The 13,350-nt window shown below is 39.9% G+C and overlaps 1 protein-coding gene across 3 annotated transcripts in view; it reads right to left on the bottom strand.

Moving 5' to 3' along the window:
• Positions 1 to 4,017: 4,017 nt before the first annotated feature.
• Positions 4,018 to 13,350, bottom strand: part of AGTPBP1 (ATP/GTP binding carboxypeptidase 1) — a gene marked incomplete at both ends in the record, with an annotated part of 125,568 nt that continues 116,235 nt past the window's right edge. For 2 of the 3 annotated variants that reach the window (XM_080709445.1, XM_080709446.1), the window contains one exon: positions 4,018 to 4,195. In XM_080709445.1, the coding sequence (XP_080565571.1) occupies positions 4,018 to 4,195 (178 nt within the window). Of the gene's footprint in view, positions 4,223 to 13,350 lie in introns of all 3 variants that reach the window. The other variant, XM_080709444.1, reaches the window with a different exon arrangement.

Consider the following 13,350-nt stretch of genomic DNA (forward strand, 5'->3'; position numbering starts at 1 on the left):
AATTTTCATAACTAGCATTGCCTTTCATAATTTCTTCACATTTGCCACTTGTCAAAAGACATCTGCATGGCTTAAATGAACAGTACAGAAGTCTGACAGGTCACGCACTGTAGTCCCTTGGGTTGGATTTTTGCCATTCCACGTCATAATCCTGTCCCACGTCAGTATTACACAGGTAAACCTTTCTGAATATTTGGGGCTGAGTGTCATTCCCTTTAATGTTCTATGAGTTTACAAACAGAAGGGTCCCATACAAAGCCATTACCCCTTTGCAGGGGTTTGTGGGTGTGTGTGTACACAAAGGCACACCTACAAGGATCTGTGTTACTCAAGAAACAATGGCAGCCACACCCCCAGAATGCAGAGGGTCCCTGCTAGTCTGTGTGATGCTGGAAATGCAACCATACTATTCAGCATTTAGACTGAGGAGCTACCTAAGTTAGCAACTTAAAACTGGAGAATAAATAAATCAATGTATTCAAATGCCACCAAGAGCCTCAAGAGCCCAGCTCTGAGGAAATGATAAGATTTTCAGAGGGTTCTAGGAAATCAGAAAGTGTCTCCAGCATAAAAAAAAGCTTGAGTGCAGAGGAGAGGAAGGAGCGGCCATCGGGCACTAAAGGTTACCGTCCATCTGCCCAGAATAGGTAAGTAAAAGTGTTTTGTAAATACCATTAATAGTGGAAAATAACTGACGTGATATTTGAAGGACTAACCCCTCAAAATAATCATTTAATAAAGAAAATGAAGCCTTGATTTTCTTTATGCCGTAGGAATTTGCATATGTTAGATGACTAGTTACTTAATGTTATTAGAGACATTGTACTGTATAAAGTAGAATAGGATCCCAATTAAAATCTTGTTTCAATGGAGGTTTCCTGATGGAAAGAACTAGGGTTTATATATGGCCGCTAAGCGAAAGAACTAGGGTTTATATATGGCTGCTAAGCCTTCACCAAAATAAAAATTCACACATTTTAATTAGTATTTTGTAATGATTAAGGCACATATAGGACAATGAGAGAACATATAATGATACATTTATTGTTCCATTACTGTCATTTATTTCTGGATCATGCACAAAACAATTCCATTAACACATTTATCACATTATCCATTTCAGTGTCTTTACCAATAGTCATCTTAATTTGGCTATTTGAAACTTAGAAATCTCATATTCATTGCTTTTAGCCTACCACCTGAAGCAGACTCCAGGCTATTTATAAGATTCAGATCAATGTTTCTAAATAACCATACTAAAACTAAAAGAGTGGCAGAGATTAATGATATTTCCCATATTCAAAAGACTGTGACCACAATCAAAATCTACTGTGATAGGATTTTTGCCTTATACCTTGTCTAAATACATTTCACAAATTCAAGAAAGATCCTAACGTTGAACAGTCCTCCCTCTCTGGGGGAAGGCACGGGACAGCATTTCCTTTTGTGGCTAACACGAGACATGGGCTAATACCTGGCTCTGCCTGTGACCCTGTGGCTTTATTATTCCTCTGTGTCTATTTACTCTGCTCCACACAGTAGTTTGACATAGTGCTCATTTTCAGTCCAGGTCTTGTGATGCTCAGGAAATTATACTATAAGAACATGAGTGGTGCTCAGAGTGGGCCTGCAGCACTGCCGCCTGGGAAGTGGATTTCTTTTTCTTTTTTTCTTTTTTTTTTTTGGTGTTGGGGATCAGTCTCAGGGTTTTGTACATGCTAAGCAAGTGCTCTGCCACTGAGCTTGCCCGCTGAGCATTTATAAGCAACACAGGCGACGGGCCCCACCTTAGAGCTGCACGGTCAGCAGCCGCGTTGCAAAGCCATCAGGTGACTCTGATGCTACCATGGCTTAAGGACCAGTGGATTAGACGAAAACTAATTTAAGGAATTCAAAGCTCCGAATGCAAGATAAATTGAATCAGTCTAAACTCCCATCACCACTGCTCAGGGTAGAACCCCGATTTTCAGGACTACGGCACTGAAGGCGTCTCTGCCTTCTTTGGAAATCCTAAAAAGAAAATGAAACCACAGAGGTAGAAAATTAATGCGATTAATTAAGTAGTAGCCGATAAAGTTTAATTATATCTCTAATTAGGGAATTGGGGATTTTTAATTATTTTTCAGTTCTCCAAAGCTATTAATGGTTTATGGAAAAAAATTTCCTATAAAAACTTTCTCTTCAATCTTGTGAAGATTTAATAAAAGACATTTACTTCATCAGTATAAAATAACTGCACATGGTAAAGGGTTTTTGCATTGCTAAAATAATAAATTGTAATTTTTGAGCCATTCTGCACATTTAAGCAACTATAAGTGCTTTTTATACATGACTATCTGGGATTTTGATTTCTAATTTTGTAAAACATTTGCCAAAAAATTATATATGAACCTAACAGTGATTCTGCAATCTATTATCTGAAAAAACAATTATAATAAAATATGTAATTACTTTTATATAAAAATAAAACATTTATAATTATAAATAAGTAAATTATGAAATAAACAATACTTTAGCTTGCTAAATCATCCTAATCTTTCCTAGTTAAACTACCTCACTAACTGTACTGGCTAAACTTCACAGTCCATTTAATCTTTATTTTCTGAGATTAATAAGAAATAGACTATTTAGATTAAAAGACCTCTTTTTCCATTTCTTTCTACTAAGTTTTCAAACATGATTCCAGGATACCAAGGAGAACCTACACTGTGGATGAATTATATTAAATGCTACAAAGAAAATCAACTGATTTAGAAAAAGCGCAAAATTAAAATGCATTTTTATAATTTCTTTTATATTTTAGTTGGTTTTTTAATATTCTAATCTAGGAATGAGCAAGGAAGATACATATCAAAACCAAAAACCTGAATTCCGGCAAATACTGTTAATGCAGTTATCTTTTGGTTTGGTTTGGTTATAACAAAAATTTGGTTCTTTATCTGAATTACTCAATTATCCAAAGTCACAGGGTCATTTTAAGACAAAGTCATTCTGCAGCAGGATGGCTAAAACTCAGGAAGAAATCGCTACAAAAAATACTTGAAATTCACGGCAGTCATCGAGGACTCTGATCCCCTAAATAAACTCGTTTCGATAAGCCCGATGTCGTAGCACATTTCACAAGATGCTAAATAAACTCGGTCTCCAAAAGCACATCTAACACCAGATCATAGTCAGACTGCACCTAAGCTTCTTAACAAACTGACGGCCCCAATGACTTTTCGGTGCAACCTACGTGAGATGTTTAGAGAAAGGAAATGTTCAAATATATCTTTTTATGATAGGTAACAGGTGTAGCTATACTATCAAAATCTTAACACTAGCAAAATTAGGTTACTTAAAAAATCTTTTTATCAGTTCAGATATTTGGCCTTTTGTAATCCCCTCACAAAGTTACATACACCAAATAATCTAAAAGGATGATGAAATAAATGCAACATTTAATATTGTTTTTATTTGTTTCATTTGGTAAATGTAGACTGTAATGATTTCAAGGCAAATTCTCAATTATTTTATTCACAATCCAACAATTAACATGATTCTGAAGATATCTTCAATATCTACCCACCTCTACACAAACACATCTACAGAAATCCAGGTACATATATATTAGTTTCCAACAACTTAGGATTTTCAGTAAACTTGAGAATTTAGATTTTATATTCTGACACACTTCAAAATAATCCATTTGATGCAAGATATAACCATAAGGAGATAAAAATTCATGCAATGATACTCAGGGTTTTTTTTCCTTAGTAAATCCATTATCTGATAATTCAATGCCATATAAAAAGCATTGAATATCTGAAATAAAACAAGCGCCAATTTTATCATGAATTAACAACATATTTATTGTCTTGAAACCAAACAGGCCCAAGTTACTTTTTGGTGTTTTTTTTTTTATTATTATTTTTGAGTCAGTTCTCTATAAACTCATTTATCTCAAATTTCTTGTGTAGTAAAAAGCAAGATATTTCATTTCATGTCTTTGCAGTGAACAAGATAATGGCAAAGGGTTCAAGGTAGGTACGTTCTTGATAATTCAGAGTCAGAAAGCGCTTCTTCTTGAGTAGCAGGTTCATAATCTCCTGCATTTTCAGCCAATTCAATATCTAAGTCATCATTGCTTTCCGCACTGTAATCCACTTCTTCAAGGAATCGGGGCTCGTCTTCATCCAGAACGTAGGTGGTAGGGCTGCAGCCAAAACACAAGCACACAGAGCTCTTGAGATATCAGGGTTCTGGCACAAGACTGTTTCACCACGCTGGGTTAACTCTGATTCCAATATAACAAGCAGTTTGTATTAACTTTAAAAGTTGTATCCAAATGAACAAGTCGGGTGATGTACAATAGTTGAAAACTCCTTGCATAGACAATAAGGGGTGAAATGCTGGTTCTTAATTATACTGCCAAAGCATCAATATACATTCTACCATTAGCCGGCTTTAAAAAAGACTCTCATCAGATCACTTCTCTGAAGGATTTCACAACTTGCAGGCTATTAAGTTTTGTTTCTAAAGTTCCCTTTTAATCGATGTAAAGCAGGCAGGATAATTTCAACAGGCCTTATAAGAAACTGTGGTTATTTAATCGGTTCCTTGAGTTATGCACTAAAACCAAGGAAGTATATAAAGTGATCACTGCCCCCACATAGCCATGATTTCTATAGGTTGAGAATAAAAATGAAAACCAAGCAAATATGCCTAGATTTATTACTCTCCTTTGGGATACAGAACAAGATATTTGCATAAAACCAGTAAGTGCCTCTAAATATTTCATTAGGTAGGTTGTTTGGAATTGAAAAAAAAAATCCTTTTCACCATGTCCTGTAACAATTCTTTACTCCTGAAAAAAAAAATCACATTATCCTGACTTCTACCCATCAGTGAGATTTTACACACACACACACACACACACACACACACACACACACACACACGCACACGCACACGCACACACGCACACACCCCCTCTACTACAGAAACAGCTCAGTTTGTAAGGTAGTTAGCAAATCTATCTTAATATCATATAGATATGTTTACAATTCACCTACTCCTAAGAAAGGATTCCTGATAGCTGAACCAATTAAAAGCTATAAAATCTGGTAATAGAAAGGAACAATAATCTATTCAAATGAGCATAGAAGCAGATGTCATTTGACACCTGAAATGAGAAAATTTCCCCAAGTGAGTAGAAAATTCAGTTTGGCTATCTGAAAGATAAGACCGGAAGTAAAAATTAATGGCGTATATGGTTCTAATTTACTGAGAGAAAAAACAAAACTCATCTGACAAGACTGTTCTTTTCCTTTTAGTGAACGTTAATATTGCTCTCTTTAAAAAAAAAAAAGAAAAATGAATTACAAAACCACCTTGATTTAATATATAGAAAACTTCCCTTGGCTTGGAGAATGGTGAAGACTTCACAACATACCTAACACAAGAACGGGTTCAGTTTTTTGTTATGAGACTAAAATGTTTAGAATGGATCTGTTAGATTTTTAGGGGAGGAAGGATTACAAAAACATTATTTGCTTTTTAAAATAACTTATTCACTTTCTTTTAAAATACAGTAATTCGCCGGGCGTGGTGGCGCACGCTTGTCATCCCCGCGCTTGGGAGGCGGAGACAGGAGGATCGCGCAGGTTCGAAGCCAGCCTCAGCTACTCAGTGAGGCTCTCGGCAACTTAGTGAGACCCTGTTTCCAAATAAAATATAAAACAGGTCTGGGAGTATAGCCAGGAGGTAGAAAGCCTCTGGGTTCCACCCCCAGTACCACCAAAAAAAATTTTAAAAATTAAATAAAAAAATAATAAAATACAATAATTCGTTCCTCCTCCTCACCCTTGGTGTCTCCCATTCTCCAGCGTAGCAGGTGATTCTCAGAACAAACAGAAGTGCATCGGAGGCCAAGGAAGAGGGAAGGAAGAAGGACGGGGCCGCTCGCCTCACACTCCTGCCCCGTCTCCTTGCTGGAGACTGCCGCAGAAGACATGAGAAGGAAGTTCAAAGAAGAGAGGCCTTGTAGAAGCCACACGCTGGACTGGTGGGGGCTGGAGAGCCTCCAGAGCTGGGGGCTGGCTCCAGAGGGATGAGGGACGGGCCATGTCTCCCCGTGGGCAGGAAGGAGACGGAACCCTGTGGCAGGCAGGTGGGGCGCCTTGCTCAAGAGGCCTGTGGACAGCAGAATGTCCGCTCCGCCCACCTCCCACTGGAAACAGCCTGGCACCAATCAGGCCGGCCCAGTTTGGGCACCGCTGTGCGGTCAGACCAAGTGTCTAGTTCTCTATGGGAGGAGGTTAGTCAGCAAGGAAGTGGAGCAATGCTGGGATCTGGAGGACAGCAGAGCGCAACCTGGAAGGCAAGGTCCTGCAAAATTAAAAGAAGCAAGACAGCAAGGAGTGTTCGAGGCTCTGGATGCAGAAAATAACCTGAACCTGTCAGTTTTGACATCGCTCACTCATCACGCAGACTGTGCCAAGAACTCCATTCCTGGCATGGCCACTCCGAGGAGAGGAAGGAGTGCGAGTAAGGAGCTGGAGTGAGATACTCCTCTCCTCCCACTTCCGCGTATTCCAGCCTGGCCCAGGTATCTGGCTCCTGTCTTCCCCGGCCCTAACAAAACCACACTCCTCGCGCCACCTTCAAGAAGGTCTTCAGTGAGTGGAGACGGCCTCCAGCAGTGGGGGGCACCTGTGCTCGCGCAGGGACTCGGTGTGCAAACAGACAGGAAGTGTGCAGTGGAGAGGAGTGTGTGCAGGTGTTTGTGAGGGAGAGAGGGGCAGTGACGGAAAGGTGAAGGACAGCAGTGAAACCAGGCTTAGGGAACTGAAAGCCGAGGCAGGAAGAAGGGAGAGGCAGGACGCTGCGATCCCAGCACTCCAGAGAAGCTGGCCCTTGAGATGTTCCAATTGCCATGTTCCCATCCACTTTCACTTGCTCTCTGTTGCACTTGACTGTTATAAAAACTCTAACGCCCCTCTTTTCTGACTGGCTTTGTTGCTCTCTTTTGCTTCTCAGTGATGAACACGTGCTCCTCATCCTCCGCGTATTTTTCAAAACTAGGTATTTAGAGCAATGTTCTTGGTTAACAGCTCTTCTGACATGCATGCCCCTACTGAGTGAACATTTTTAATCTGTGTTCTGATAATTTCCGAATTTCAAGCCTAGACTTCTCTTCTGTACATGCAAGGGCTTGCCAGACTCAGTGTCACAGCTGGCTCGCGTGGTGTGTGAGCTGGCACTCTGAAAGCTCACTGTCCTCCCCACCAAGCCTGCACTCTTCTAATATGCTCAAATCATTCACGTGGAGAGGTACAAAGCAAAAACTTCCAGGAGCAATTAGACCCTCAAACTCCTGACCGCTCCTTGCCTCACCCCTTCTATTCTAAGCCTTTACCAGCACTCTTTCCTCTGCAGAGTGCCCCTCTCTCCTTGCCCTCCTAAACAATTATTTCCCCTTTTTTCTTTGTGTGGTACTGGGGAGGGAACCCAGGGATCTTCTACCTCCAAGTGACACCGCTCGGCTCTATTTTTTATTCTTTATTCTGAAGTGGTCTCACTGAGTTGCAAAGGGCCTCACTTAGCAGCTGAGGCTGTCTGAGAAGCCCCGTCCTCCTGTCTCCACCTCCCGAATGCTGGGATGACAAGCTGGCTCACACCCCTTTTAAAATGCAGCTCTGGCTTCTCCTCTATTTCCTCTTTAATGTCCATCTGTGATAAGCACCCACACCCCCTCTGTACCACCAGCATCCCACCTGATCACTCATCATATGCACTGGGAACCACACGTGCGCCCGTTTCCCCATCCTTAGTCATAAACACCTACGGTCAGGAGCTGTGGCTTATCTACCTGAACGTCTACTATCAGCTCCCAGAAAAGCCTGACATTTTGCAGGCACCTCAATAAACTTTTGTTGAACTCTTTATGAAAAGCAATGAGGGTGACATGATCGTCAATTTTTATTTTACTCCATTCCACTAATTTTACTTTCATGAAAAAATTTCAAAGCACACGACCAATCACAGCAATTTCTCCTTTCTTTATTAATAGTTCAAACTTTACTGTTTAGGAAATACCTTCATATATGCATTACACCTCATATTAGTCTCACACAACTTTCACTTAAAAAGAAAGACTTTAAGTAATGTGCTCTAAGGTTATAAAATAGGCCGCTTTTATCTGCAGATAGGAATTCAAATATTATTTGAATGATACCTAATTAGTAGCATTACCTAATTACTGTTAATTACCCGCCACCCTCCCGCGGCTCCTCTGCCGCCGCTCTCTTGCCCTCGCTTCCTTCACCTGCGCTCACCCCTTGTGCCCCTTTCACTTCAGCTGCTTAACATACAATTCTCGTAACACCCTTCTAATTTGGATTTTAATTTTTAAGGTAAAGGTAACAAAGCCCCCCCCCCAAAAAAAAAAACAGTAAGAAATACTTCATTCCAAAAGACAATAGCATATCAGTACAAAATCAAATCCACATGCTGCTTCAAGGAAAACACCAGTCCACCCACGGAGCCGTGAGGATGGATGCACACTGAGTTCTCTGCCCACAGGGTCCTCATCACGTAGAAAAGGGCTACAAGTCCAAATGATTTTTTTTCTTTGTGGGTCTGGGGATGGAACCCAGGGGCATTCTACTTCCGAGCTACACACCCTGCCCTATTTTTTATTCTTCATTTTGAAACCGGGTCTCACTGAGTAGCTAAGGGCCTCACTAAGTAGCTGAGACTGTCCATGAACCGTGATCTCTGTTCTCAGCCTCCTGAATGCTGGGATTATTGGCGTGCGCCATCATGCCTGGCTTCAAATGATTTCTAAAGAAAACAGAAGCACTCTGCTTCATACAGATCAGCAAGTTTTCTGGCTGCCCACATGTTTAGCTATTAGGAATGGCACAAAACTAAGATTAATCTAAAAAATGTGCCATCTACTTTTATCAGAGCTGATCTGTCATCCAAGACACCAGAATCCAGACCTTCATGTGGACGCAGAGGTCTGGGCCTCAGTTCTCTACTGACTAGCTGTTCAGTGGCCACGAGCAAGTCACCACTCCCTCCAAACATGGGTTCTCCCATGTGTGAAGCAGAGACGATAACATCAGCTCCGTATCTCACAGAGTTGCCCGGCTCAAGTTAGGCAAAAAAATGTGGAAGCATATACTATTAATCTTTACACATGTAAAACCAATAATAAAACTTGCCTTGTTAAACAAGAAAGGAAATCAAGCTTTCTCAATTCCTGTGAGCCCAGGCAATGACCTGTCCCAAGGTAGCAGTACGGAAAATACTGTCTACCTTTTTAACTCAGAAACTTCTTTTAACCCTCCACTCCTACATACCTTTGACAATAGCCTGCCCATTTAAGACAGTACAATAAAGATCTCATAGGAGAGAATTTCTAAAACTGATGCACAAACAAAGTATTCCATTGCCCAAAATATGACCAATTTGCCAACTGCTGATTCTGTCTGGTTTTCTTGTGTTGAAAAGTCAACTTATAATGAAGGAAAAGAAACTCTATCCACATAAATGCTAGAGAATATTTAGTTACTAATTTATATGATTTGTTGCCTACTTTATGAGAAGTATTATATCTCTTAAACTTCACCATGTAAAAAATTATCCATAGAAAATACATGTAACAATTTTAGCATTAATTTGTCAGCATACATTCACACACAGAGAGAACTAGTACATAGAATATCTAACAAAAGAATATCTTATTTGAAAAAAGGTAAAGAAATTTGCTAATTTATTGATATTTTATTGAAAAATGTAATTAATCTGCCTCTAGGAAAGAGTAATTAACTCATTAAACTTCATTGTATTTTTGCTATTGATCTAAAAACATTCTTTACACATGATAAAACTGACAGTCAAGTAGTTAAATTACACAATAATCTGCAAGAGTGTAAAAAACTGAAACTAGTACATTTTAGTAATTTTGATTATACAGTTGGAGGATGTAAGATACAATGAAAGAATAGGAGAAGTTAGAGTCAGATCTGGCTCTGATTCCTGGTTCTGTCAGGAATTACCAGATGGATGACCTTGGCCCATCTCTCTGGGACTCAGTTGCACAACATATGTAAAAGCATCACAATACCATCTGTCTCTGATCATTCTCAGCAAAACACTGAAATCTCTGGAATAATCAAACTTATCAAAAATTCAGGATGGGCATGCTTGCCAGGGGTCCCGAGACGCCCCAAGATTAGTGATCTCCTTGGGCCTCAGCATGCATTAGTATTCCATGTTCGACTTGTCCAGCGAAAGGATACAAAGCACAGTCAGCAAAGAGAAAAGGAGCACGGGCAAAGTCCGGCGGAGACAAAGGCCAAGAAGGCAGCTGCGAGCAGAGCAGGCGTCAGAGTTTTCAGCAATTTCAAAAGACTGCGGGCAAACACTGGAGTTCAGAGCTGCCAAGTGTCCTGAAAGAAGGAGGTGCAGAAATGTGACCCCAATACTCACCAGTTTTCCCCAGAGGTATATGACAAATTCTTAAAACGACTGAGGGTAACAGGCTAAACAGCAGCAAGAAGCAAAAGGGGCAAAGCAGAAACTAAACGAGCCACAGCGATGTTTTGGAGGGGAGGACGGGCAGGAGGCTTCAACTGCGGCCTCCAGGGCTGCGAATGCAAGCAGGGAGGGCTGGACCAGAGCCTGCTCCACAACAGTGGCTTCTGGACTGAGGAGACCCGCTGTATCCTAACAGCCACCAGGAGTTCAGAGGGCTCCTCTGTGAAGGACGGTATCTTCGGCCTCTGCAAGGTTTTATACACAACACTCGGCACTTGATCCAGTATTACGGAGCACATCAAGAAACAGAATCGAGAGAAAACACTCGATAGAAATAGGTCAGTAGGTTGAGCCAGTATGGGAATTACCAGACATGAGCTTTACACTAAGTGATTAATATGTCCAAAAAGTGGACAGCAAGATGAAGAATTTCACCACCTACTTTCTATTAAAAAAGAAACCCTGGAAAGCCTAGAACAGAAAAGTAGTTAATTGAAACTAAGAACTCAAAGACCTAAAACTATATGTAGGTCAAAGATTTCAAAAGAGAATTAGTAAAGCAGAGACAGGTGAAGAGAAATTTCAGGCAGAAGAGAGTAATGTTAAGAAATTAACTATCTACATAAACTTAACATGAAGAAGAGAAATGAATGCGGCAGAGTGACATTTCAAAAGCTAATGCCTAGAGATTTTCCGGGTTTAGGAGGGGCTCCAAATCCCAAGCCCAAAGAAAATCAGCCCGCAGCACTCAGAGCAAAACCACTGAACACCTGAGTCTAACAAATCCAAAAGTGCCCAGAGAAGACACATTACCTTCAAAGGAGAGGAGGGGGAAAAGACTGGCAGCTGATTTCTCAACAAAACCAGTGGGAATCCAAGCCTAACGCAGTGACAATTTTTAAATGCCCAAAGAAGGAAAAGCCCAACCAGATTGTATCTTTGGAGATACAGTCTTCAAAAGTGAAACTGAAATAAGAACATTTCCAAATAATAAAAATTACAATAATTTGCTACAGGGAGACGTGACATAAAAAAAAATCAATGGAGACTTTCAGATGGAAGAAAAGTGATTCTAAACAGAAACAGAGGGAGGGATGAGATTAGTGGAAAATTAAACTGTGTGTGTGGGAGGGGGGCAATGCTGGGGATTGAACTCAGGGCATTTTACCTCTGAGCTATACTTCTATCCCTGTTTTATTTTTATTGGGAAACAGGGTCTCGCCAACTTGCTCAGGCTGGCCTCAAACCTGTGATCCTTCTGTCTCAGTCTCCCAAGTAATGGAATTACAGCATGCGTCCCCACACTGGGCTAAAAAGTAAATTGAATACTGCAAAACAAAAAAAAAGTATGAAAAAGTTTAAAATATAGGTAGTTTAGTTAAAATACATGGCAACAGCATAAAAGGTGGACAGGTAAATAGAACTAACGTATCCTAAGGCCCTATCATTGTCTGTGAAGAAGCAAAAGTAATTTACATTATATGCTAACAACGCAAGGATGTGTGTTGTGCTATCCAGGGTACTAAGAGGGACAGTAAAGAAACGGACTGAGCTTACAGAGACTAAAATGGGATCATGAATATTTAATCTCAAAGAAGCCAAGGAGAAAAAGCAACACAGGCAAGGATGACAGAAAACAAATACAGTAACTTACAGACTCACATGCATCAGTAATTCATTAAGTGGAAATGGAGTGAATACAGCAATTAGAAGACAAAGATGCTGGACTGGATTAGAAACCATATGATTTTATGCTGCATATTAGATTCACCTCTGACATATAAGTATACAGAAAAGCTGAGAATAAAACGATAGAAAATATATTATGCAAACACTAGCCAAAGAAAGGTAGGGCAGCTATGCACTTATACGACAAAGTAGACTTGAAAGCAAGAAGCAGAACTAAAGGAAGAGATGCTTCATACTGATGAAAGAATCAATCCCCAGAACGACCTGACAGTTCAAAGGTCCCACCTGTCTGCTATGTGGCATCGAGACAAATAAAGCAAAATTCAACAGTATTGAGGAAAAGTAGACACAATTCACAAAAACAGGAGAAACCTAAAAAGACCTCTAATAATACCTGATAAAACAAGCAGGAGAAAAAACAGTAACAACGTAAATCTGAACAACAGATCAACAGACCTGACTTGACCTCGTGAGGAATATAGAGTATGCATTCTCCTCAAACATGAGCACATTTACTGAGTATGCTAACTTCCTTATTTAATTTTGAAGTTTCAAATAGATACTGATCTGAGAGAAATCACTTCATTCTTCCAAGAGACTGCCAAGAACGTAACATACAAATAATTATAAATACACACAGTCATCAAATTCTCTACACAGCTAAGCCAGACTAACAGTCTCATTTGAATCTGCATCTTGATTATCAGGAACACTTTTCTTAGGTAAGCCTCAAAGATTCCACTACACTCAGGCCTGGCCTGGGATCCCGAGGAGTTCACATCAGTCCCAAACTTCTTTTCCTAGAGGATTTCAGTCTTCTCTGTACTTGTGAATACAAGGGCATTTCATGTACTTTGCACAAACAAATGGTTCACTTTTAGTTATAAACAACTATGATTTCCAGTAGAAGTGGTATATGATATATCTGCTCAGAAAATATTCAAATAACAATTACAGCTATAAAAATTTTCTATGTATCGGCAATTAATAACCCTCAGGAATACAAACCAGATATGTATATCACAACCACTGAAAAAGTTTTTTTCTTTTTAATTTTTTTTAATTTTTTATGTGGGTCATTTTGAAAATGGCATACATTCAGACTGTGCTTGGTGCCCTCTCCCCTCCCCA

The sequence above is a fragment of the Muscardinus avellanarius genome (genome assembly GCF_963383645.1).
Source record: "Muscardinus avellanarius genome assembly, chromosome: 13".
Classification (NCBI taxonomy): Eukaryota; Metazoa; Chordata; class Mammalia; order Rodentia; family Gliridae; genus Muscardinus; species Muscardinus avellanarius.